Source organism: Engystomops pustulosus, chromosome 10 (genome assembly GCF_040894005.1).
Source record: "Engystomops pustulosus chromosome 10, aEngPut4.maternal, whole genome shotgun sequence".
Classification (NCBI taxonomy): domain Eukaryota; kingdom Metazoa; phylum Chordata; class Amphibia; order Anura; family Leptodactylidae; genus Engystomops; species Engystomops pustulosus.
Window position 1 is genome coordinate 23,593,186 of NC_092420.1, and position 25,420 is coordinate 23,618,605.

Here is a 25,420-nt window from a genome sequence, read left to right on the forward strand (position 1 = left end):
GGTAGTAGTGACAGGACAAGTGACACAGACCTGATGACAGGTGTCCTTTAATACATTTTTAAAAATTAAAACCTTGCGTCCGAAAAAAAAGTTGTTTCACCATCTACTGACCCTAATAACGTTTTCATGCCTCGGTGTACGGAGCTGTGTGAGGTGTCCTTTTTTGCAAGATGAGCTGACATTTTCATTGCTACCATTTTGAGGTCTCTGCGACCTTTTGATCGATTTTTGGGAAATTGTTTGTATGTTTTAATGGTGCAAAAGTGGCATTTCGGACATTTGGGCGCTATTTTCCTAAACGGAGTTCACCATTGGGCATAACCGTTATATTTTGATGTGTTTATGATGTTGCTTGTTTATTTTTATAACAGTTCTAGGGAAAGGGGGTGATTTAAACTTTTAAGTTTTATTTATTTATTTGTATTTTTTTTTTCTTTCTATTTTTCAGACCCCATAGCCTACTTTAACCCCGTGTTGTCTGATTGATCCTGGGGGCATTTTCCACATCATCTATTACAAATAGCATATTGTAATAGATGGGCTAAACTGAGAAAGTCTGGGGTCTTTGTATGACCCAAGGCTGTCATGGCAACAGATGACATCACGGGGAGCGACGATCAAAACAAAGATAGTGTCGACACCGTCTTTTAAATGCCACCGGTGACAACCAAAGGGTTGACACTCGCAATCGGGTCAAATTTAGAGGCTGCAGGGGAGAATCAATTCAGACGGCCCAAACGTCTGTTCTATAGCATCTAGAAACCTGCCTCTGTCATATTAAATATGAGAATCTCATGTGAGAGGCAGGTAAAAGAGTTTTCCCACGAAAACAAGAAAAGCCCTATCCTCAGGATAGGGTCTAACTTGCTGAACGGTGGGGGTCTCAGTGATGAGAGATCACAGATCACAAGAACGAGGGGTCGCATGAGCAACAAGGGGTTTGATGGAGGTACCTGGGACCCTATCGGACCCCTCGTTCTCGTGATCTGTGGCAGTCTCCTCACTGAGACCCCCACCAAGCTGCAGTAGTTTGTTGGGGTAAAATCTAATGACAATCTCCCTTTAAAGAAGACCTTTCATCATCTGCATCCTTTCCAACTGATTGTGGTGTAGTTGGATTTTTGCTGTGTCCCCCTCCATTACCATTATTTCTGAATCTTCACCGGCAGAGGGGAGCAGACTGTTTACTCCACCTCAGGACCACCCCTCTGACACCAAAGGGCCTAATTAGCATACTGTTTACTGAAATTATGATAGCTAAGATCTCTGCTGTCAGGTGGGCGGTCCTTGGCTGAATTAAATAAGCTTGCTCCACCCATTTGACGGTAGAGACCCACAAATAATAACACGTATTACCCTGGAACAGTTGTGGGGACCAGAGAGAAAATTCCAACTACCCCAAAATCAGCTGGGGGCACCTGAAATAGGAGAAGATGGAGGGGATGAGGCTGGAGACTTCTTGCAAAGAATAAATTTTTTTGTAGAAAATCTGATGCTTTTTATAACGCCAAAAAATTCACACTGTACTGTAAATTTGCATCCGCTTGTCTGAATGTAGCCTGATAGATGTGATATGGTTTATGACTTTCTGCACATCTACTGTAGACCCTAGAGACAGATCAGCCACCGGAGGGCGCCAATGCCCAGCACGGTGTAATGTAGCACATGTAAATATGTTTATGATATACTTCACTTTTTATGTATCTTTTCATGAAATTATTTTTATTAGGCAAATTTCCCTTCAGAATCAAAATCTATTCAAGGCAAAACTAATTTATTATGTAGATGCTAATTTCAGAATTCGGACGAACCTTATCACTGCTCCTGAAGTATCCCACAGTATGCTACCTGTATACTAGGTCTACCAGCTCCCAAATCCCCCAGCAAGTAAAACCAGCATTCAGTAAGATACTTAGGGGAACATTGATCATAATTGTTTGGGATATTTTTGCCGGGTTTTTTTGCACAATTTTTTGCCGCAGTTATTAAATTTGTCTCTAATTTGCGACTTTTTTGGGTGAAAGCAAAGCGGATTTGAGTGTCTACGCCATGACTTATGAATAGCTGTTCTGCGTGGCATCTGTCACAATATTTTGTGCCTTAAAAGTCGTAAAAAAAAAAAAGTCGCTAAAATACACCTGCTCTGAGCAGCTGCACTTGAAAAAAACCTCCCTTTTCATTATTGGAAACGAAGGGCAATAATTAAAGAGTTACAAATTAACTCATATAAAAAAAATTTAAAATGTAAAATTTCATCATCTTTCTATTAAAATAGCCACAAGTAACTACTTCATCATTTTCTATAGGACGTCACTTTCCTAAAACTCCTTTCTGAAAGGGTAGTCAGTAAAATTGTGTAAAGGAATGTGGCTGAGGGCAGCACCTTTGTGCTGTAGCTTCACAGGCTATTATACTGTCTCCTCCTAAGCTTGCTCAGCACTCCCCCCTCTCCCTTATTTAATCTCACTGCAGCAGAGATAATTTCCGCACACAGTGGGAGGGGGAAGTCCTCATGCACAGTGTAACAACCTATGAAGCTACAGCATGGAAGGGCACTGATAGATGATTTTAGATGGAAGGAGGCCATAGATAACAAATCTTTGTCCCTAGATCTACAAGTAAATTCCCCTAAGGTTTTTGCTTACATGTTGCAATATTGTGTGTCAGACTCCCACTGATCTAACACTCATGACCCATCCTACAGAGAAAGGATGCCAATATCACTCACCTAGAAAATCCCTTTAATTCTAAGTTAAGGCGGATCCCATCTGTAGGAGCTTAACTAGGGAAAGTTCCTTATAAATTGCATATTCATGCCATGGATCTGTAATAGGGGCCTTCAAAAACATCATTGGGGTCCATACATGTTCTAAGTGCTTATGCTTCTGGGAAGAAAAATCCTCTGTAATAGAGCAAGTGTCACAGCAGGTCACAATTTATTTTGGCGGAAGGTAATGATTGGTTCTTAATATAGAGATCAATGGAAAAAGATGCATAGGTAAGCTATGCAAATTAACTCTCCTCCAGAAGGAAGGAGTTTTTCTCTCTGGTGTCACCTATAGGTAGATAAGCATTTAGTCAAGGCTCATTTATGGGTCAGGCAATGACTGACATAGTAGCTACCTATAGATGGCACTATATAGATAGATTTACTCCCTCTTTACGAAGGGAACTTTGCTTATACATTCCATTGGAATCCATGACAGAAAGCATTCTCCATAATACAGTGATCTGTAATCCTGTGGAGGGTTAACAGCCTTGGACTAATAAGTTCCATTACATTCTTAAAGGGGTTGGCCCATGAAAAAAAAATTTGATCTGAATCTAAAGATAATCTCAAACCCTTTACTTTACAATTTTGCTCAGTTTTATTGCTGTTTTAGCTCCTATCACAAAGTGCTGGTCAGTGTAATATTCCAGAGTGTGAGCGGGAACTCTTTAAACAGACACTTCATGATCCCTCTAGTGCTGTGAGATGCTGTGTGCTGACAATGTGCTTAGATTATCAAGGTACAGGGTGTAGCTGCACTTTTATTTTGCTTCTGAACATTTACTAATATGACACATAGAAAGAGAGATGAGACAGATCAGAGATGAGAGATGATGAGATCCATGAGATGGATATAAAACACAATGACATACTTCAGCCCTGCTTCATCTAAGCTATTACACACACTGTCAGAACTTCTACATCCCAGCTATAACACACATAGAGTGCTTCCCTCCCCTGTATAAAGACCTTTTCTTATCTGTAGCTTGTAGAGTAAACTCTACAAACTGCTTGCCGGCAGAAAGTGTCTGTGTATCAGTTTGTCTTCTAATGGAGGGGGGAGGGACAGCGTTCACTGCAGTGAGCAGACAGGAGAAGCCATTCATGAGAAGAATCTGCACTGCCCGACTATAGTCAGAAAATGTACAGTTGGATCCCAGGGCTACAAAAATTGTGTACAGCAGAACTGATAGAGACAGGATTGAATTATATCTGTGAAATGTTGTATTTTTGTTAATAGCACTAAATTAGAGAATGTGTTATTTTGTTATCCTGAGTATATTTAAGAATCTTGTCTTCACGGGAGGAATACCCCTTTAAGAGACAGATCAAAAACTATTCAAGGTAAAAAAATAGTTTATTATGTAGATAAAAATATGTGACCTTGTAAAGCATGGACCAATGAATTAAACATTCTCAGACTATTCTATAATATGAATTGAGGATTTCTAATAGTAACATTACAAAGTAATCCAGAGCAATTTCAAGCATGAATTCCCTAAATATATGAAAAAGCAGCAAACTTCTTCTATCACCGAGAAAATTATTGAAAAAATAAAATTAATTATTTTTGTGAATTTTACGCTCGGCTTTAGGTTGCGAATATTAAGGGATACAAATTAGATGAGTCCGGATATCTGACATTTTCACCGCGTTCCAAGACCCATCAGGGATGTTTGACAGTTCTTTGTAAAGTATTGGAACAAGCTCGGGGAGATAAATAGACTCGGCTTGTGTGAGGTGACTCAAAATCCACTGGAGACAATTTATTCTAAATTATTGGCCAAGATTTTGTTTATTTTGCCACAAGATGGGAAATCTGTTACAAGGCCTCTGGGATATTTCCATGATCTGGCCCAGTTTTGTTTAACATATTCCGACCATTACTTCAATAGGATTAGTTCCAATTAATCGAGTTAATATTAGAAAAGGAAGACAGAATGTGAGGAGTTATCATTTCATACATGGAGGGTAGACACAATATCCATCATTCATTATTACAGAAGTCATGTATGTCCCAGTATGTCCATCACAAATACAAAAAAGAGCCACCCACGTGACAACTACAGCAAACAAGATAATAAACCTTCAAATATATGTGTCTCCCGTACTGTAGGTGGCGCCACCTTCTGACTGTGATATGGGTTGCAATGTCCCCCAAGGCTACTTTCTGGTTTTAATTTTGTCATTTTATTATTATATACTAGATGTAGTTCCCGTCATTGTCCAGGATAGTAAATAACTGCTCTGAGCTACAACAAAATAGATTCTGTAAGTGACAATATATAAGAATTAGTATACACTTAGTGGCACTAAAGTAAGCAGCTCCTAGTGCTTAAACAAACGCCGCAGTGTTAGAATGATAGAGTTACCGGAAACCTCCAATAACGCTATCTAACACTGCGGCGTAGTACAATGTAAACATTGGATCACTCTCAAAGCGGTCCAACGTATTTATAAGGGGGCAGTATGAGGTACTGCCTCTTCCCCGGACCGTTCTGCTCACTCCATAGGGTGGCCTAACCACACCCCAACCCCGCCCCCTCATGAATACATCGGACAGCTTTGCGAGCGGTCCAACGATTACATTGCACTCCGCTGCAGTGTTAGATAGCGTTACCGGGGTTTTCCGGTAACGCTATCCTTCTAACACCGCGGCATTTGTTTAGGCACTCCTAGTAAGCAGCTCCTAGTGCCGAAATTATGGGTGACAGGTCCTCTTTAAAGGAACTGCCAGTAAATGTATTCACCCCTAAATAAATATATTTTTAAAATCTGTTTTTGGAAAGCAGTGCAACCTTTCCTTTTTTCCTCCTCATAAAAAAGGTTACATTCTGTTTCCAAAGTTATTCCGCCATGTATGCAAATCACCCAATGTGAGTTTGAACTGAGTGCTGAGTCCACTATATAGTCTCCTCCACGGCTGCCCCTACAGCATGAGGTAGGGGGGGAATGAGGGAGCTTATTTTACTTCAGCGAGTAACATAGAGTCAACGTCTCTCTCAACTCCCACTTTTCCCCTCCTTCAGGAATTCTCTTCAGTGATTCGCACACAGCCAATGTCTCTCTCAACTCCCTGTTTTACCTTCCTCAGGAATTCTCTTCAGTCACACACAGCCAACATCTCTTTTAACTCCCTTATTCCCTCCCTAAGGAATTCTCTTCAGCGATTCAAACACAGTTAATATCTTTTTCAACTCCCTGATTCCCCCCTCCTTAGGAATTCTCTTCAGCGATTCACACACAGCCAACGTCTCTCTCAACTCCCTGATTCTCCCTTCCCCAGGAATTCTCTTCAGTGATTTATACAAAGCCAATGTCTCTCTCAAAGCTTATTTTGTTGGCAAATAATTGGAAAGCACAGGACGAAAAACATAGTCTATGACGTTCCCCAGGTCACAGGAGGCGGCTGTGCAAAATTTGTGATAGTAAATGTAACAGTTCAGATTTCTTTGGTGGACATACACATATACACCTAGCCTTATATATTTATATAAATTATACATATATACATTTATATGCACACACGGTGCTGCAAAAGCCCCTGACTTTTGAGCCCCAAGAGATTTAGCAAATTTAATTGCACCAGTGAATTTCCAGAACAAGTGTGATAGGCTACATAGCCGTCTCCCCATTGGAAACACATGACCTTGATCCAATATGGAAGCTTTCAAGATGGCGGCCATGTGGTGGTGGCGGCGGCTTATCTACCCAATAGGATTGGCCATGTTAAATTCCATCTGTCCGATTCTACCTTCTTACCATCTTTCATCAGAAAGTCACAATACTCTGTACACATTGGAGGGACTGCCTGCCCCAACTGAATTATATATATATATGAATAATGGAGATTATTTGATCTATTTTTACATTGTGCATGTATATATGTGTTTATCTGTGTAACCCCCACCATAGAGATATTATATATCACACCCGCGTCTACCAAAATAACCTGTGATTATCAGTAAAATTTAATAAAAGTGTCCTGTCACAAACAAAACTGACAGGGGTGTAAAAAATATTTATCAGGAGTAGTGCGGATGTTTGTACCAATTTAGTAGCTGTCACTCTCAGCGTCGGGGTAGGAGATGCATGACTGAAAGATTAGAGGGGATGTAAAATTCACACATCCAGATCCTGGCGCAGGGAGGTACAGAGAAATGACTTATAGTCAAAGGGAAGAAAAGTAATTCACAACAATCCTACATCAAAAAGCAGACGGTATTGCTGAAATATGATGCCTGCTATCACTTTTGCTGGAAAAATATTGTGGTGTTCATAATTAAAGAAAAAAAGAAAGGGAAAAAAATCAAAACTATAATAAAAAATCTACTGTATGTTTTTAAAGTGATATTGTCTATCTCCTTGGAGGCCCTGTCCTGTCCATCAGTATACAGACAATCTAATCTAGTGCACGGTCATTGTCTAATTGTGGTAGTGCAGAAGGGAAGATGCACAATTGTTGTTAGATTCCAATATAAAATCATATAAAATGGAAGACGATTTTGAGAATTACGACCTGTCTTCAGGGTAGGTCTTCAAATCAGTGGAGGTCCATCAACTGGATCTCGAAATGATCGGCAGTACCAAGCACCCACACATCATTACATGTAGAGGGTTGTAAAAGTATTCATTTGGTTAAAGGACATCTACCATCAGTTTACTGCAACACCCCTGCCAATGGATAGGCAAGGGGGTAGTTGCAAATAGGGCCCTCTCTCTGTCAGGATCCATCTGGTGAGCCTGCGCAACTCATCCAGAGGATAATGCAGAGAGATCTCACGTAATCTGCAGCTGTAGCCTCTGCCTGGAAATGCAATAGTTAAATGGGTGTAAGATGTTGTCCAATCAGTTGGCTGTATTGTAAACTGGAGTGTGATTGGAGAGGTGCTACCACCTGACCAAGGGGAGTATAAAACCCTCATGGTCTCAGGTCCAGTCTGCAGAGTCAGAGTGAAGAGAGGGTCAGTGTGGAGCACACCTTTAGTGCTGTCACAGAAATCAATCCCAGGAACTGAGTCAGGAGACTCTAACTCAGAGCTGCAGCTTCCACAGTTTGGACACAGCTCCATCTCAATTATCCCAGCTACTACCAGGATGGTGCACTATTCCCGAGGACCACTCTCCACGACCACTCCAGTACTAGAATCTGAATCTGCTGTTTATCCATTTAGGCCCGTTGCCTGCTACCTGTTGTTCAATAAAGAACCGTGAGTTCATTTGCACAACGTTGCCTACGTCTGATCCCTGGATATGGCTGTTACCACCACGGGCTCCCCATCCATTACCCAAGTACTTATCTTACAGACACTCAAGGCTTGCCTCTGGGAGAACCAGTACTTCAGCCTCTCTTCACACACCACCTGCTGGAGACCTGCCAGGCTGTAGGACACTCCTCCGGTCCCCACACCAAGCACCGTGACATCAGCGTACCCTAGGCCGCAACCACAAGCTACTCCGGTATACTGTACCCCGGCTGCCTCCAAGCCCCAAGAAAAGGCTAGGCCCCGGTGGGGGTTGTTGCATTACTGATCTTAGATGTGTCCTAACAAGAAGTTCCTGAGAAACATTGTTCCCTCAGGACTTCCTTTATTATAACTGTATATCCCGCAATCTTGGAAACACATAGGGTGACATGTATCTTTGTTTCTGCTAGTTAAATTGTCTCATTTTTGCAACTTTTGTCATTTTTGTGACTTTTCACTTTGACTTTTGCTGTCGTTTTTCAAGTCCGCCTTGGTCTGCAGCTTGTGCCTTATGTATCTTTGTGTTCCAGATGTTCCATGTGACTTTTCACTTATGTATCACTTTTTTTTCACTTCTGTACCTGGTCCAGGGCAAAGGAAGGATTTTTTTTCATGAACCCGGTTTAAACATGTAAATTGGAATTTTTTCACATGCTTCAAATGTTTAAAATTTTGCACATTAACCTGTTTTTTTTTAAATTCATAAACTTTTGCATTTACATTTTTTATTTATTTATTGGTTACTTCTAAGGATGCAGTCACATGCGGCGTTTTGGTTGCATTTTGAAACGCATTACAACAGCTGGGGAGAGATGATTTCCCTAATTACATTACTGTTGAAATTTGCGTTTACAGAACGCAATGTAAACATGATTTTAACATATATGTGTTAGTACTGCGCTAACATGTGCGTTTTCTAATCACAAATGTTAAATTTAATAATGCAAATCATCTCTCCTCAGCTGCTGTAATGTCTATCCAAGCACAATGAAAACGCAACCAAAACTCAACGTGTGACCTCACTCTTAGCACCACGTGTGACCGCAGCCTCATATGTCGTCATCTCCCTGAGGTGTGTCTAGAGTTTTTAAAAATGCAGGACACAGCCTCAAACCTAAAATTTACAGTAGAGTCCACTCCTGCATATAACCCCCTCACGTGGCTTGTATCCACTCCTGCATATAACCCCCTCACGTGGCTGGTGTCCACTCCTGCATATAACCCCCTCACGTGGCTTGTGTCCATGTGGATTTGAGACATGTGCAACAAAAAGTCTCAAAAAGAAGCCAAAATTTGCGCCTGCCAGGATAGGCAAAACTGAACATGTATCACAAGTAAAAGGACAGGATCATACATAAGGCGCAAAAAAGAGCAGCCAAATGTCTCAAAAATTCACCAAAGAAAAAAAAAAAACTATGATACATGTACCCCATAGTTATAACAGTTATGCAAATTACCCTGGGGCACCCAAACTCACTCAAGAAAGAGTGCAAATTCAGACTCTCATTGTAGCTTCTCTCCAGGGTCTCTCTGTAAAGAAATAATGAAGGGTCCAGCAGGGGGACCTCAAAAAGATATTGCAGCCCTGTCCACACCTTCTCACTGTTCCCGCAGTTCCAAACAGCCAATGAAGTGTCGCTTAAAAATAGGTTCACAGGACAAATATTAGTCATGTTCTTTCAGAAATCTGGCAAGAAGATGCCATTTTTGAATGGAAGTTCCAGTGGGTCACAGAGCTCTCTTTGGCCAATGAGTGGTCTCCTCAGACCATGAGACGTTACATTGTTGACCATAGGAAGTCACTTCCTCTGTTGCTCCAAGGTTGGCTGGTGCAGTGCCTAAATCTGGAGGAACCAAAGTGAAGTGGGAATTGGGATCCTGGACAGGGTAAGTACGCTTTCTTCTATTTTTACGGATTCCTGGAAAACCTCTTTAGAACACTTGATAAATCTGCCCCCATGTCTACAGTACATAAATGCAACACAATGGGACAGATTTACTTACCCGGTCCATTCGCGATCCAGCCGCGAGTTCTCTGCAGAGGATTCGGGTCCGTCCGGGATTCACTAAGGGAGCTCCTACGACGTCCACCAGGTGTCGCTGCTGCGCTGAAGTTCATTGGATTGCACTGAACTTCACTGTCCTCCGCTGGGTGCAGGTAAGCGCGTGTCGAGCGACACTTTTTTTTTTTAAATGCGGCGGTTTTTCCAAATCCGTCGGGTTTTTTACGGCCACGCCCCCCGATTTCCGTCGCGTGCATGCCGGCGCCGAATCCGATCACGTGCGCCTAAATCCCGGGGCAATTCAGGAAAAAATGGCGCAAATTGGAAATATTTGGGTAACACGTCGGGAAACCGCAAAACGGGCCCTTAGTAAATGACCCCCAATATGTTCGGATGGAAACCAATCTTATTAGTGGTTTATACACAATCTCTCCCGTAAGTGAAAACCCTTTATATCACATTATAATTAGTTGGCACCCTTGTATACCACAACAAGCAACAGGGTGTGGGCCACAAAGACTCCAGATTGGAAGAATTATTATTATTATTATTATTGTGCCGATCATGAGATACGAGCTTCACATATCTCGCATGTAGTTATTCTGTAACATGGAAATTGGAAGAGCTGCTCAGAAAGTCAGACACTGAAGATCTTTGTGAGAACAAAGACATGGCTTTGGGAAAGAGTGGGAATAAGATCTGCCATGCACATCTTGAGTGAAACCAGATGGAGGAGCAGAGAATTCTCTAATTCTTCGTCTACGAGCCAAGATGTATAAAGCATGAAGCAAAATCGTATGACATCGCTCTCCACAAAATTGGTCTTGGATCTGGGTCCCAACTATTGGTTGTCAAGCAAAGAGTAAAAAAAAAAAACACAAAAATGTAGAAAAATTACTAGATGACACCAAACCCTAGATGAGAGGTCCCTGGTCAATGCTTGGAGAGCAGAAACAAGACAGTAATGGGCTCCTGTGCAGGAATGTATATGCGATTGATAGACTGTAGGAGGCAGCTCTAGGGTGACACTGGGCCTCCTTACCTACCGGTCCTTTGTACAGCTCCACAGGTAACTCGTGTGATTTAGCTGCCCCTGAATGGAGCAATGATTGGGGCATGTGTGCCTATGGGGCTGATAAAGATGGCCAAAATCTCTATATTTCAGTCCCATCAATGTTGAATGACCCTTGCTAAACCCTTGAGGACCAGCCCACATACTCATGGCTGAGACCTCATAGAAGGGCTCCGATCAGTTGCCATGAAAGCTAGGAGCCTGGATACCAAAGATATCAATCGCTAGACTCTATTACAGTCTGCTAGAGGCAGCGGCCTCAAGGGTTTTACATGATGAATATGAAAACCCTATTCTCATGACTAGTGCGACCTCCCGCGAGCAAAGATTTTTCGACTTTCTTTTGGATAACAATAAGTTTTAGAGCAAACTATTGAAAGATTTTGTTCATTCTCGTCTTGTTGGAAGGATCCGCCAACAGTAAGCTTGCATCAGAATGTCCCACTTATAGGAATCCACTAGCAAGTGTTAAACGTGGCTCCGATTGTCCTTATCTGAGCATGTCCACCGATCAAGCTAGAAGACTTTTATTCTTCTCTTAAAGTTTGTGCTAAAAGGGATATATTATTTTTTTTCATCTAATCTTTTTAATTTCTGAACTAAAAAGGCTAAAAAGTGATCTCTACAGAACATGAAGTGTCAGTCTATCCTGTTCACAAGATTTCAAGAAAAATTAGAGGGTGGGATTGAAAATTTTAAAAAATTTGCAAAAATTGTTTCTCATATATATGTTTGATAAAAACTACTTTCGGATGTTCAGGTTCAGACCGGTGGGGGCACTACGACTGGTTCCAGACATTTTTAACTAGTTCATGACCAGAATAATTTGCCTGTTTTTCCTTGTGTCCTTTTGATGACTCTTTTCCATTTTTCGGCTAGCAACATGATCTTGCAGTGTTTTTTCCGGAGAAATACAGGATCCCTTTTTTATTATTTTTTGGGTATGAATTTTTACTTTAAACAGTCTTAGCCTAAAACATACACATTAAAAATATTTTGCACTTTATGCTGCACATTTTTATATATCACATGGTTGTTGTAGGGTAACCTGTTGTCAAATAGGATGAGGTTAGTAACTGAGGCGCAAACACATTTTTGTGATATATCTTTAAAGTTTTGTTTTTTCATTTAGTTTTTTTAGAATAGAAGAATAGAAAGTTCCTTTGGGTACTTTATTTTTTTCATTTAGTTTTTCTTTTTCCTATCTTTCCCCGTAATACGGTGGTGTGCGCCATACATCACTATGGAGAGAGATGGGGGCCAGCAGTGCTCACCCCCTCCTCCTCTCCCAGGCACCGACGTGTGCCCACCGTGCTACAGGCAGGCAAATAGTCATGTGAATGTAGCCTTAGGCTGCCTTCACACTAACGCAAGGGGGATGTATATACGGCCGATATATTTCACCCATAGACGCCCATGGGCATTTCCGATTTTTTCACGGCATACGGTGCCGTGCGCCATGTATCCCTGTGCCGTGTGCCCGCCGTTCTACGGTACAGCGGGCAACGGTAGTGTGATTCCAGCCTTACACTGTACTGTCTTTCGCCCCCAAACTTCTCTTCTATCCTGCTTTGAGCTGCTGCTTTTTCAGATTATTTGTAAACAGAAGCTCATGAACTATAAACAGCGGAAGCATGTAGTGTAAACACTGGCTGAGCTCTTCTGTAGTGTACAGTACAGGTAATACACTGCTCTGCAGTAGAGCTCAGTGCTTGCTTCTCAATCTACGCCACCTTCTAGCAGGAGTGTTTTAGCGGCAAAATTGAATCTAAATCAAAAAAAGACGCTAATGATGAATCATTAATAGGTGCAGCAAAACATCTGGATTATTAGGATAAGGAGGAAAATATGGTTATTTTTGATGCGCCGCTAGTTTTGCGTTTAGGCTCAAAACTACTGTGACAAAATGAAAAGTCTCTAAAACAACAACAAAAAAAAACCAGTGATACATCAGGCCCATAGGGTGCAAAAAAGGACTACCAAAAGTCTCAATTATACACCAAAGTCCTCCATTGTCACCTTCGAGCCCCTCGTATACCAGATACTAGGTACGCCCTCCCCCTACACCCCCATAGCTATGTCATCGCTTGTGAATCTTATCAAAATATCAAATATTTGGCAATTATCATAACGATAACAATAAGTGTGAATCGCTACAAAACTTCATGACCTCACCCGACCCCCGATCCACCCCCCCCCCCTGTGCCAGAGAGCCGTGTTCTGTATATATCTTGTAGACCTGTAATTCGTGATGGCATATTCCATGGGACCGGGGGAAAATATTGACATTAGCCAAGGCCCATATATCATGAAATATTTGCAAATATTTTCTACGGGCCAAAAGTGCAGACATTCCTCATGTTAAGAAAACGACGGAACGTTCCAGAAGAAAAGTAGTTAAAGAAAGTCATTATTTGCTTGTCACACCAGGAACATCTTGGCTGATTCAGGTCTCCACAAGGAGATGTTTGATGACAGTGAATGTTAATGCACAAAGCAGCCGGGATGATAGATGGGCTGATGGGTAAGAGGCAATGAGGAAAGATTAGCTTCACTGACTATGCTTAGCTCGGAGCCAGTACACGGAGAGCAAGAGATTGGAGATATCATTTAAATAGCGAGAGGTTATTGTATTTGGGGGGGGTGGGTGTCACTTACACCGCGCAAACGTCTCCTACATCACCAGCCACAAACTTTCTCACTTCATTTACTTTTCATTTATTTTAACGCCTAAGACTTGTGTAGCTACAATAACACAAGAGCAAGAAAAATAGAAAATGTTACCGTTTCACCAGCGCAGAACCGATTCCACCGACCGAGCCGCGTAATATACAGGATTTCAAGGGAAAAAATTCACATTGATGATGGTAATTTTTAGGTAAACTAAAAAAAAATAACTAAAAATACAAAAAAACTTAAGCGTAGGAGCAGAGACGTTTGGCCTTGGATGGTTTTGTCAGGCAAGACTTTATAGAAATAACATCTTATTCATCAAAATCTCAGCTTATTTAGAGATAAGGACTGAGTGGGCGATTGCAGTCACTGAATAGGACCACCCCCTGGACTCCTGAGCTCAAACGGAGCCCTGTGTTCTCATAATAAAATATAGATACACAACTATACTCCTTATGATCTTTGACAAGCTTCAGACAGGCTACTACTACTACTATATATGTGTAATATGCTTCCTGTAGAGAAGAGACTGGGGCTCATTTACTAAGGGTCCGAACGCCGCACTTTTGTCGGGTTTCCCCGAATAATGGCGCACTCTATCGGATTGTGGCGCATCGGCGTCGACATGCACGCGGCAGAAATCGGGGGGGGGGGGGGGAGCGTGGCCGTCCGACAACCTGACGGATTCGGAAAAAACGTGGAATTAAAAAAAATATTTGTGTCGCAAGTTAAAGCACTCACATGCACCAGGAAGAAGAAGGTGAACTCCGGCGTCCCTCGGCGCAGCAGCGACACCTGCTGGATATCAGGCACATGGACCTTAGTCAATCCCGGCAGACCCGAATGCTCGTCGGACAACGCGCCGCGGGTTCGCGACTGGACCGGGTAAGTAAATGTGCCCCACTATGTACAATCTGCTAATTTCCTCCTGCTGTATAACATGCTGCCTACAGATAGGACTCTTATACAATTTGCTCAGCTCCTCCTGCTCTATAACGTTTTGTCAGCAGATAGCACATTATGTATAATCTACTCAGCTACTTTTGCTCTTTAACATGCTGCCTGCAGATAGGACACTATATACAATCTGCTTAGCTCCTCCTTCTCTATAATGTGTTGCCTACCTATAGAACACTGTGTACAATCTGCTCAGCTCCTCCTGCTCTATAACATGTTGCCTGCAGATAGGACACAATGTACAATCTGCTCAGCTCCTCCTGCTCTATAACATGTTGCCTGCAGATTGGACACTATGTAAATACTGCTTAGCTCCTCCTTCTCTATAATATGCTGCCTACAGATAGGACTCTATATACAATCTGCTCAGCTCTTCCTGCTCTACAATATGCTGCATTGAAGCAATCTACTTGGGGCCTGTAAATGCAATAATATTCAGGGACATACATTTTCCCCATCTTTTTAATATATTATAGACTTTTTTTTTATAAGGCTTTTCATGCTTCTCTTGTAACTTAAGGTCTTATAAGGTAATTCTGAATTCTCAGTCTATTTTCTTTGCACTGTTGATAAGAAGAATAGGCCCGGATTCCCTCCATACATATGTTTAGGTTATAAAGAATTGGCTTTGCATTTGTCCCGGGATTAAGCAACTCATAATATCAGGAGAAGCTTCACCTTGGTTAAGCCAAACGCTTATTTAAGAGAAAACATTCCAGTATTTAAAAGCATCATCCAAAAAATCATTTCCCATCTCGGGTCGAGACTCATTCAGACTGAGAAAGTGAAAAGGTAAAAAAAAAAAGAAGCGTCAGCTCCGAGGAATATTCACACAAAGCTCCTCTCCTCCGGCACAAGACAAGCGCATTGACTGGCGGCTGATAGATGCAAACAATAATCCCAACCTGTGCTCGACTCCTCCGAGTGTATAGACTCTGCTTGCCGGGATATTGAAACATGATGAACCGCAGCCATCTTTTGATTAGGAAGCTTTTTCAATTTGCCAGTTAAAAGGATCTATGAATATCATTCCGTCACACTTCCCTATCAAACCTTTCCAAAAGGCTGTAGAGCCGAGATTACCTATTTTCTCAGAAAATTAGAACTTAGTACAAAAAAATATATATATAAAAAATAAAATACAAAATCATCCACAACGGCTAAAGTCAGATTATGATCCACAACTGTCAGATTCTGCAGGATAATCTCACTGGACGGCCCAGGCTTCCGCATGGTGGTCATGGAGTGTTAATAGGCTGCGGATACAATATATAGCGACTCCATTATCTACCGCCAAATAAAAAAGTGTACAACAATGTAAAAGTATAATGACATATAAATACTAGACACAATGCAGCGTCAGGCAGAGAAACCCGGGGCGAGGGAAAGGGCGAGAGCGATGGTCCTAGAAAAGTCCTAGAATGTGAATCTCTTAGGTAAATGGACTGCAGAGTAGATGTACTGGCTTGTTTATCAATTAAAGGGGCTTTCCACTTTCGGCAAATTATTGATGTGGCTTGTGTAATGATAAGTTATACAAAAGTATAAGACCTGCTCAGCTCCTCCTGCTCTATAATATTCTGTCAGCAGGGAGTACATTATGTATAACCTACTCAGCTCCACCTGCTCTATAACATAATGCCTGCAGATAGGACACTATGTACAATCTGCTCAGCTCCTCCTGCTCTATAACATGCTGCCTGCATATAGGACACTATGTACAATCTGCTCAGCTCCTCCTGCTCTAAAACATGTAGCCTACGGATAGGACACTATGTACAATCTGCTCAGCTCCTCCTCCTCTATAAGATGCTGCCTGCAGATAGGACATTATATATAATATGCTCAGTTCCTCCTGCTTTATAACATGCTGCCTGCAGATAGGACACTATGTACAATCTGCTCAGCTCCTCCTCCTCTATACGATGCTGCTGCCTGCAGATATGACATTATATATAATCTGCTCAGCTCCTCCTGCTTTATAACATGCTGCCTGCAGATAGGACACTATGAACAATCTGCTCAGCTCCTGATCCTGCATAACATGCTGACTGCAGTTAGGACACTGTGTACAATCTGCTCAGCTCCTCCTGCTCTATAACAATTGCCTGCAGATAGGACACTATGTACACATCTGCTCACCTCCTCCTGCTTTATAACATACTGCCTGCTGATAGGACACTATGTACAATCTGCTCAGCTCCTCCTGCTCTATAACAATTGCCTGCAGATAGGACACTATGTACACATCTGCTCACCTCCTCCTGCTGTATACCATACTGCCTGCTGATAGGACACTATGTACAATCTGCTTAGCTCCTCCTGCTCTATAACATGCTACCTGCAGACAGGACACTATGTACAATCTGCTCAGCTCCTCCTGCTCTATAACATGCTATCTGCAGATAGGACACTATATACAATCTGCTCATCTCCTTCTGCTCTGTAAGGTACTGCCAGCCGATAGGACACTATGTAAACTCTGCTCAGCTCCACCTTCTCTATAACATGCTGCCTGTAGATAGGACACTATGTAAATACTCCACAACTCCTCCTGCTCTATAACATGCTGCCTGCAGATAGGACACTCTATACAATATGCTCAGCCCCTCCTGCTTTATATCGTGCTACCTGCAGATAGGACACTATGTACAATCTGCTCAGTTTCTCCTACTCTATAACATGCTGCCTGCCGATAGGACACTGTGTACAATCTGCTCATCTCCTCCTGCTCTATAACATGCTGCCTGCCGATAGGACACTATGTAAATACTCCACAGCTCCTCCTGCTCTATAAAATGCTGCCTGCAGATAGGACACTTTATACAATATGCTCAGCCCCTCCTGCCCTATAACATGCTGCCTATAGATAGAACAATATATACAATCTGCTCTGCTCTTCCTGCTCTATAATACGCTGCATTGAAGCAACAAACTTGGGCCCTGTAGGAGCAATAATATTCACTCATCAAATAAGTTATACAATTTTCCAATATACTTTCTATATCAGTCCACGCTGTTTTCTAGATCTCTGTTTGTTGTCATTCTAGAGGAAGCTTGAGGGTGCATTCACACGATGCAGTGTGTCACATTTTTTAATGCGTTTTTTTTACGCATTCCAAAGGCTTCAACCTTGATCACTTGTTGAAGTAACATCGCGTTTCCATGTCATTTGCTAAAACACAATGTTACTTCAACATGTGATCAAGGCTGAAGCCTTTGGAATGCGTCAAAAAACGTGAAGCAACGCATGGGGTGACTGCGCCCTCAGGCTGAACACATTGAAGATTCCGCACAGATTTTATGCGCAGGTTTTGATGCTGCGTAATACAGTAGCATTAGAGCAAAAGTGATTTGGTAAAAGTACATAGACATTGGCCCAGATATATTATTGTGACTGCGCCAGTTTTTTGTCTACATTTGCACTAAAAAGAACGTCTTTGGAGCTTGTACTTGTATTTATGAAGTCTTTGTGGTTGCACTATGTTGGACAGTTTAGAAAAGTGTGTACCTAAGGGGGGGGGGGGGTAGGTATTACTGTGCTGCGCCACAAGAGCGGATTATCTGGCGCATGCCCGACTGATTTTTACATCCGTTTTTTTTTTTACATTGAAGTCTATGGGAGTAAAAATCTGCATCAAATCTGCATCAACGTGCGGTTTTCATGCAAAAATTTCCTCAGCCAAAAGAAATGGGGAAAAAACACACAGAAAACACAATACTAAATAGACAAATCCGTGTGAAATCCACATGAAAAATGACCAGAAAAACTGTACAAATTGGATGCAAATTTTCATGTGGATTTTCCGCATGAAACTCCCCACCGTGTGCAGATAGCCTCATTATTTTTCGTGTGGATAAATACAGGTCCCTGGTCATGTGATGTCACACAGGTGCACAGCTGATTATATGCCTGGTCATGTGATGTCACACAGGTGCACAGCTCATTACATATCTGGTCATGTGATGTCACACAGGTGCACAGCTGATTATATGCCTGGTCATGTGATGTCACACAGGTGCACGGCTCAATATTTATCTGGTCATGTGATGTCACACAGGTGGACAGCTGATTATATATCTGGTCATGTGATGTGACACAATTGTGACTAGCGGAGAACCCCTTTAGTTTATGATACATTTTATAATTAGTAGAAGAAACCTGCGGCATATTTTTCAAAAGCTTTTTAGACTCTTATTAGTTGGACAGAAAAAAAGGGTGTGGCTTTGCACAAAAGAGGGCGTGTCTTTCCCTGGTTCATCCTAGAAAGTTGAAAAGGTCACTTAACTTAAACTTGTAGATTGAATTCAAAATAATGAATTGGTACAAAGACTGTATAATATAAAAATATGGGTATATCTCGTAAATCAATGCTGAATAGTAAATTTAGCACGGTTTAGGCCCCTTTCCTTTAGGCTGCATCCTTTTGGCATTCTGGTGCCTAAGACACTGGTAAATGTGGTTTTAAGAACGTTTAGTCTTTGCTGCAAATTATGAAAATTGAAAATTGTTGAAAATTGATGAAACTTCCAAAATGACAATGAGGGTAGGATGGCAAAAATATTTGGGTGATTAGTGGTTCTGTTAAAGTTAAATTGGGTCCTGAACTTGGACACAGAACCCAGTAACACCCGCGATCGATGCTAACATGCCTGGGGTGCCACACCATCATTTTGGGGAAAATTTTCACTCCTCATTACACAATGAGGAGGCGCTGATCCTCTGCAAAATGGCGACGCACATGCGACACATTGATTTAAGTAGCGCCGGTGGCGTTTAAACAGTTGCCCCCATTGCGGGCATTAACAGTGGAAGGGTGAGCACAACTGAACCCGAACTTCTGACTGAAGTCCAGGTTTGGGTGACCCATTCTGCAGTGTTTAGTATGGACCTGAACATTGTGGTTTGTGTCCACTCATCACTAGTCAACAGGTGGCCAAACCACAACCGACTCCCAACTTGTCGATCACGTGATCGCTGCTCGTCAGGTAAAAACAGGGCCCAGAATAAGGATCACAAGAACAAACAAAAAGTTATGTAATGGTGAAATTGCACCACAGGGAGCAACGATGTGTAAAATACAAATGGATGAAGAGGAGCATCCCAAAAGGGGAGCATCCCAATCATAAATATCACAGGCTAAGCATAAAAAATATCCTACTTATAAATATGAGCATGATGGAGGGAGAAAAATATTTTTAAAATTAATGAAATCATTTCAAAATCAGGTAAATGCTCTACCCTCCATTTTTTAAAATAATTTTCCAGATGTAAAAAAAAAAGAGAAAAGAAAAAATACTCAAAATACTCATCAAAATGCAAAAAATTTCATTAAAAAACCCCAGTACCTTATGTAAAAAGAAATGATTTTATGAAAAGACGATAAAAAACATAATTACTTTTAAAACGGTATGCAATAAAAAAAAATTAAAAATATTCCCCATCCTTCTCGAGCATTGCTGTAGGTCTCAGCATCTCATGTATCATCACTTCTCCCTGGCATCCTGTAGATGGCGCTTTCCTCCCAACCTCCCTGATTTATGGTGAGTAAACAGCGACAACACAATAAGTTGCGCTTTCATACAGTTTATATCCCATTTTCATCTTTTACACATAATTGCAGATTGATTTCAATTCCACTTAATGCAAATATGGATGACGAGAGCAACGTAGCAAATCCCACAGCGGCTCGGAGAACATTAATAGGAAAAAACATAAAGTCTGTCACCGAAAACAGACTTATTTTTATAAATACTTCAAGGGCATTAATGGAAATTATGGAAATTAGATTTGTTGTGACTTAACAGTATCTGGTGATTGTTCATAGACAGATAGAGATCACATGAACCTCCGTGAAGGTTTTTTTTTCACAAATCAATAGCTCTTGGGATGTAAAACAGCTTTGCCTATTTTCTTTGTTACCTATATGCAGCAGTTTCTTTGCTACCCCCCTCAGATTACCTCAGAGCTGTAATGGCTGCCTTCTCTCCATGTGCTGATAAGCCCTGTGAGTCTGTACTTGTTTTACACTTTCTTTCTGTCGGTTTCCTGGGAGGAGGGGAGGAGCTGCTGCTCCCTGCTCACAGAGGAGGAGGTCATGTGACAGTGTATGAAGCAGAGCTGGATGTGTACAGAACAGTGAATGCAGATGTCTCCTGCACAGACTACAAGATCTCCCCTATTCCCTATCAGTCCTTCCATCCCAGTCTGTGATTCTACAGAACTTTCTCTGTCTGTCTCTGTACTTTATGCTGCAGACCTACCCCACCTTGTTATCGACAGTATCCGCTCTGTGAAGATAAGCTATTAACCCTGAGTGCTCACACATCACAGGCATATACATTGTGTACTTATGATTTCTACCACTTATTACATGTTCCCTGCTCCTCCATATAATGGAAGCTGCCAGGCTGTCACGTTATACATCATGTATGTGCCCTGTGCAGTGTTCAATGGATTTACTTGTGGAAAACTTAATGGATTTAATGCTAACTTACTTTGAGAGAGAACACAAGGCATCATGGGATCTGTGGGCAAGCTAACCGGCCTCAGCCTGAGAGCACAGATTGACAGATTTTAGTCTCCATCCACTTCACCTGTGGGTACTCATTGTTATCCTGTGGATTATTTATACATTTATTGATTCTGGACATTTGATTCCCATTCACTTAGTTTTCCTGTCTTACCTTTGTTGTAAACATTGGTTGGCACTTGGACATCACTCAATGTGACGTTTACAGGCAAGTTATTAAAGTGATCATTGGGTAGAAGCAAAAACTCTTTTCCCAGCTCGACAAAATTTCCATCTTCATCTTGCTCATTTATGAGGACTGCATTGAAGTATTCATACTGGGAAGAAGAAGGAGAAAATATTATTAGAACTTCTGTGAGATCATTTCTGTTTGAAGAATAAAAAGTGACAATAAAAATAATATAATAATAATATTTAAAAAACACTAAACAGATTATAGTGAAGTTTACTACTGGATTACTGGGTGAAAGTGTTCTGTATGATTTTTTTAATACATGTTTTATCTTGGTATCATCTAGTCATGGGGGCGGTCCTATCATTGATTGACAGCTCATGAAGTCAGTCAAGAGGGAATCGTTGCGATGACTTGCTATCTCTCTACATAAAAATCAAGCCATAGGGTCGTTCCTATAAATTGGACAGGTATCTCTTTTCACAGATACGAACATTCATCCAGTCATGCGGGCAGCACTATATGATTGACAGATTTCCTAATATGGCGTGCCATGCGGTGGTCCTGGCAGTGACTGACAGCTATCTCTGTATGCACACCTAGCCATTGGGTTGTCCGCCTTCTAGTAGTAAGTGACAGCTATCTCTGTATCCACAGGAAGCTTGTCATAGGGGTAGTCCTATATGATTGACAGCTTTCCCAGTAGGGGATGTCATGAGGTGGTCCTATATGACTGACATCTCTCTTGTGCACATTCATCTAGTCATTGGGCTGTCCTAGCAGTGAATGACCACTAATCTCTGTATGCACAATCATCTAGTCTAAGGAGCAGCCACCAGAGTTGAGCCTCTTGCCTCAGGCAGCACCACCTTCAGCAAAATGATAGAAGCATCAAGTCACCTGCAACAAAAGTGTCTTTTCACACCTGATGTCCGCATGGGTGTGAGACACTACTGGAGCAGTAGTGTGTGTGTGTGTGTGGGGAGGGGGTCGCTGTTCTATAGCTTGCCTTAAGCAGCCAAGAGTTTTGGATCACCCCTGGGCGAATCTGGTGAATTTCAGTTATCGATACATCCACAGCCATCTAGTCATAGATGTGGTCCAATCCATGTTTGACAGCTATCTATATACACAGTCATCTAGTCATTGGGGCGGTCCTAAATAACCAACAGCTTCTATTAAAGCACACTAAAAACTGATTTACAGTTAAAAGATATGGTCGATTGAGGTCCTTTAGTCACTTTTAGGTGCAGTAAAACCATTAAAGATCATTTTGTTCGTAGTCGCCTTCACAATTGGATTTTAAGAATGTTGGGTTGTCATAAGAACCAGGATTAATAATAAATCTTAATAACAGTCACCTTTGTTAACCTTTATAGCTGTTTATTGTATCCTAGGGCTGAAGTACATTAAATTATGAAAATCCAGAGGTCCGTCGGGTGTTCATAAATAGGGGACCGCCTGTATATAAATATCGGGGGTTTTGCCCACATATTGAGACATTTCATCTCCTGTAAAACGTCATTTGTTGTCTATGTTTTATTCTGCCCATGTGGCAGGTTTTACATAGGCAAGACAATCAGAAGATTGTTCATACAATACCGCGACCATCGTAATTCTATCAAGACAGGAGAAGGTGCCCCCCGTCTAATTCAACATATCAGGGACACACATGCAGGAAACCCCGATGCTTCTTCTTTTGCAGGTTTCGAGACCATTGCTATACCTCCTAATGAAGGTGATATAAAACCCTTGTAAGGAGGGAATGCGTTGGGACCACTTGGGGGTTTTCGTAATAACAGATGTGTATATATATATATTATTGTGTAATATTGAATGCTTTGCCGGTATGTATATACTTGCACCAAGTCTTTCTGTGATCTAGCCTGTAGTAAGTATCTGTTGCACATCCACTTTGGCAGGTAATACTCATTAAGGTTGTCCTATAAGTGATTGACAACTACCTACTCATGGTGTCAGGTCTATAAGTGATTAACACCCCCCCCCCCCAATATGACTATGTCTAATCTAAACACTAGATAAGCATAGAAATAGTAAATCTAAAAATGACTAAATGACAAATTCTGCATAATCTGAGCTGACATATTTGCAGGTCGCTTGTCGGGAGAAGTAATGCTTGCCAGTCCCGATGTATTTTCTATCAGCCAGATCTAGTCCCTATAGAGTCACAGATTTCTGTAAATTTATGGTCTACGTCCTCATCACTTAATAATATAGCGGAATATTTACTGCACTGGGGTTGCATCTCCCAAAGGTACAGCACGACTCCTGGCAGAGGGCACTGCGTCCTCGCTCATTCCGTAGACTATTTCCCGGTAACAGATAAGCCGCGATAGTTTTGACAAATATATTGATTCTTTTTGACCTACTGTGAAAAAAACACATAGATGCCATGAGAATGCAGAGTCCTGCTCGCCCTTCCTTATCTTATGTGATAGTTGGAGACTTAAGGGGAAGCCGGGCTAATTAACAGAGATAAAACTAATGAGAATGGCCATTTCTTCATCAAATCTCTCAGAGTATTTAATCCCATCCTCTAATTATAACCCCGAATACAAAAGCCCGGACAGAACTTAAAAAGATCATTGAACTTATAACGCAAGTTACGTGACACGGAGAAATTCAAGGAGAAGGTTTACAGATATCTATGGTCAAGTTTTTGGATGATGGAGAGTCTATGTATTTGAAGACAATGCCTTACTAGGAAAATTGGCTAATTTTTAGCCAAGTTTTTGAGTTACGAATAATTTTTGAAGATTTTTGATACTTATGGTATTATTTTTGGGGGTATATAATTTATTATTAATTTAAAAAAAAAAAGATAATTCAGGAAAAGATGACTCTCCTTTTTTGAAGAGTTTGTATCATGAAGAACATCCAACTTTAAAAGAGTCCACCCCAGTGATCAACTGGTCTGGATTCCCGAAACCCCAGCAATTAACTGTAAGGTACCAGAACAAACTACATTGGGTGACTGCAGGGGGAATACAGAACTGCATATAGACCTTTGGGCTAAAGGAGAACAGTCGGTGTGTAGTGTTACTGGTAATTGAGTTCTTAAATAGTTCAACGGGTGTTGTCCTGCTATTCGAAAACATAGCCTCAGCCCAACCTGGGAACTATTTCTCGAGAGATATTGTTTTGATCCTCGACAACCACCATAAGTATTCTTTAGAACCTCATCTTTCCCCAAAGGCCATAATCTGTATTAATGAGGGCCAATCACCCTGAAATATATGTCTGCAAATTGATGTATATCTAAGCTTTTCATAGTCACATTCCAAGCTTTTTTGAAAGAATTGAATATTGATATAAAGAGAGCCGTTTCCAATCTGTGGCACTAGATAGACCAGTGATGATGAACCTCTTTGATGGTGCCAAAACCGCAACTAAAACCCAATATATTGTAATGTGCCAACATAGCAATCTGAACAATGACTAATTGCTCATGCTTTGCCATGGCCTTAGATGGTATTGGTTTCTTGTGGTCACCAATACCCCTTAAAGAACAAGGGAGAATCTGCATTATCAGTGTAGCTTTTGCCTGGGACCTGAACAGGAAGAATTGCAAAGCCTGGAGCAGAAGCTTTGATAGCTGCAATGATAATCCGATCCAGTTTGCACCTTCTCAATTTTTCTGCAGTTCTCCGTGGGTATAGCACGGAGCATGGTACCTTCTGGGCTGCCTGGGTGGATGAATGCTCCAAGTCTTGTTTGGCAAACTCTGTGCTGGGGCAACAGCCTGCATTTCCAAAACGAGGGCTCTGAGTGCTACCTCTGGCCCTTGTAATTGGTTGCCATGGGCAGCTAAACACATTCTTACTCTTAGGCAGCTTGATTAATCTCCCCCATAGTTCTCAAAACCAGACAACCCCTTTAATTCATTCCAAAAGAGGACTAAAAACCTCACACTTCTCTAATGCCAGACAACCCCTTTAATAATTTGAAAGAAGAACAACTCAAATTCTGAGTA

At 41.4% G+C, this 25,420-nt stretch overlaps 1 protein-coding gene across 5 annotated transcripts in view; it reads right to left on the reverse strand.

Annotated features, from left to right (window-relative positions):
• The window catches only part of CACNA2D3 (calcium voltage-gated channel auxiliary subunit alpha2delta 3), a 597,379-nt gene that overhangs the window by 322,378 nt on the left and 249,581 nt on the right, over positions 1-25,420 (reverse strand). For all 5 annotated transcript variants that reach the window (XM_072127891.1, XM_072127887.1, XM_072127890.1 and 2 more), the window contains one exon: positions 21,409-21,571. In XM_072127891.1, coding sequence (XP_071983992.1) covers positions 21,409-21,571 — 163 coding nt within the window. The remainder of the gene's footprint in view (positions 1-21,408; positions 21,572-25,420) is intronic.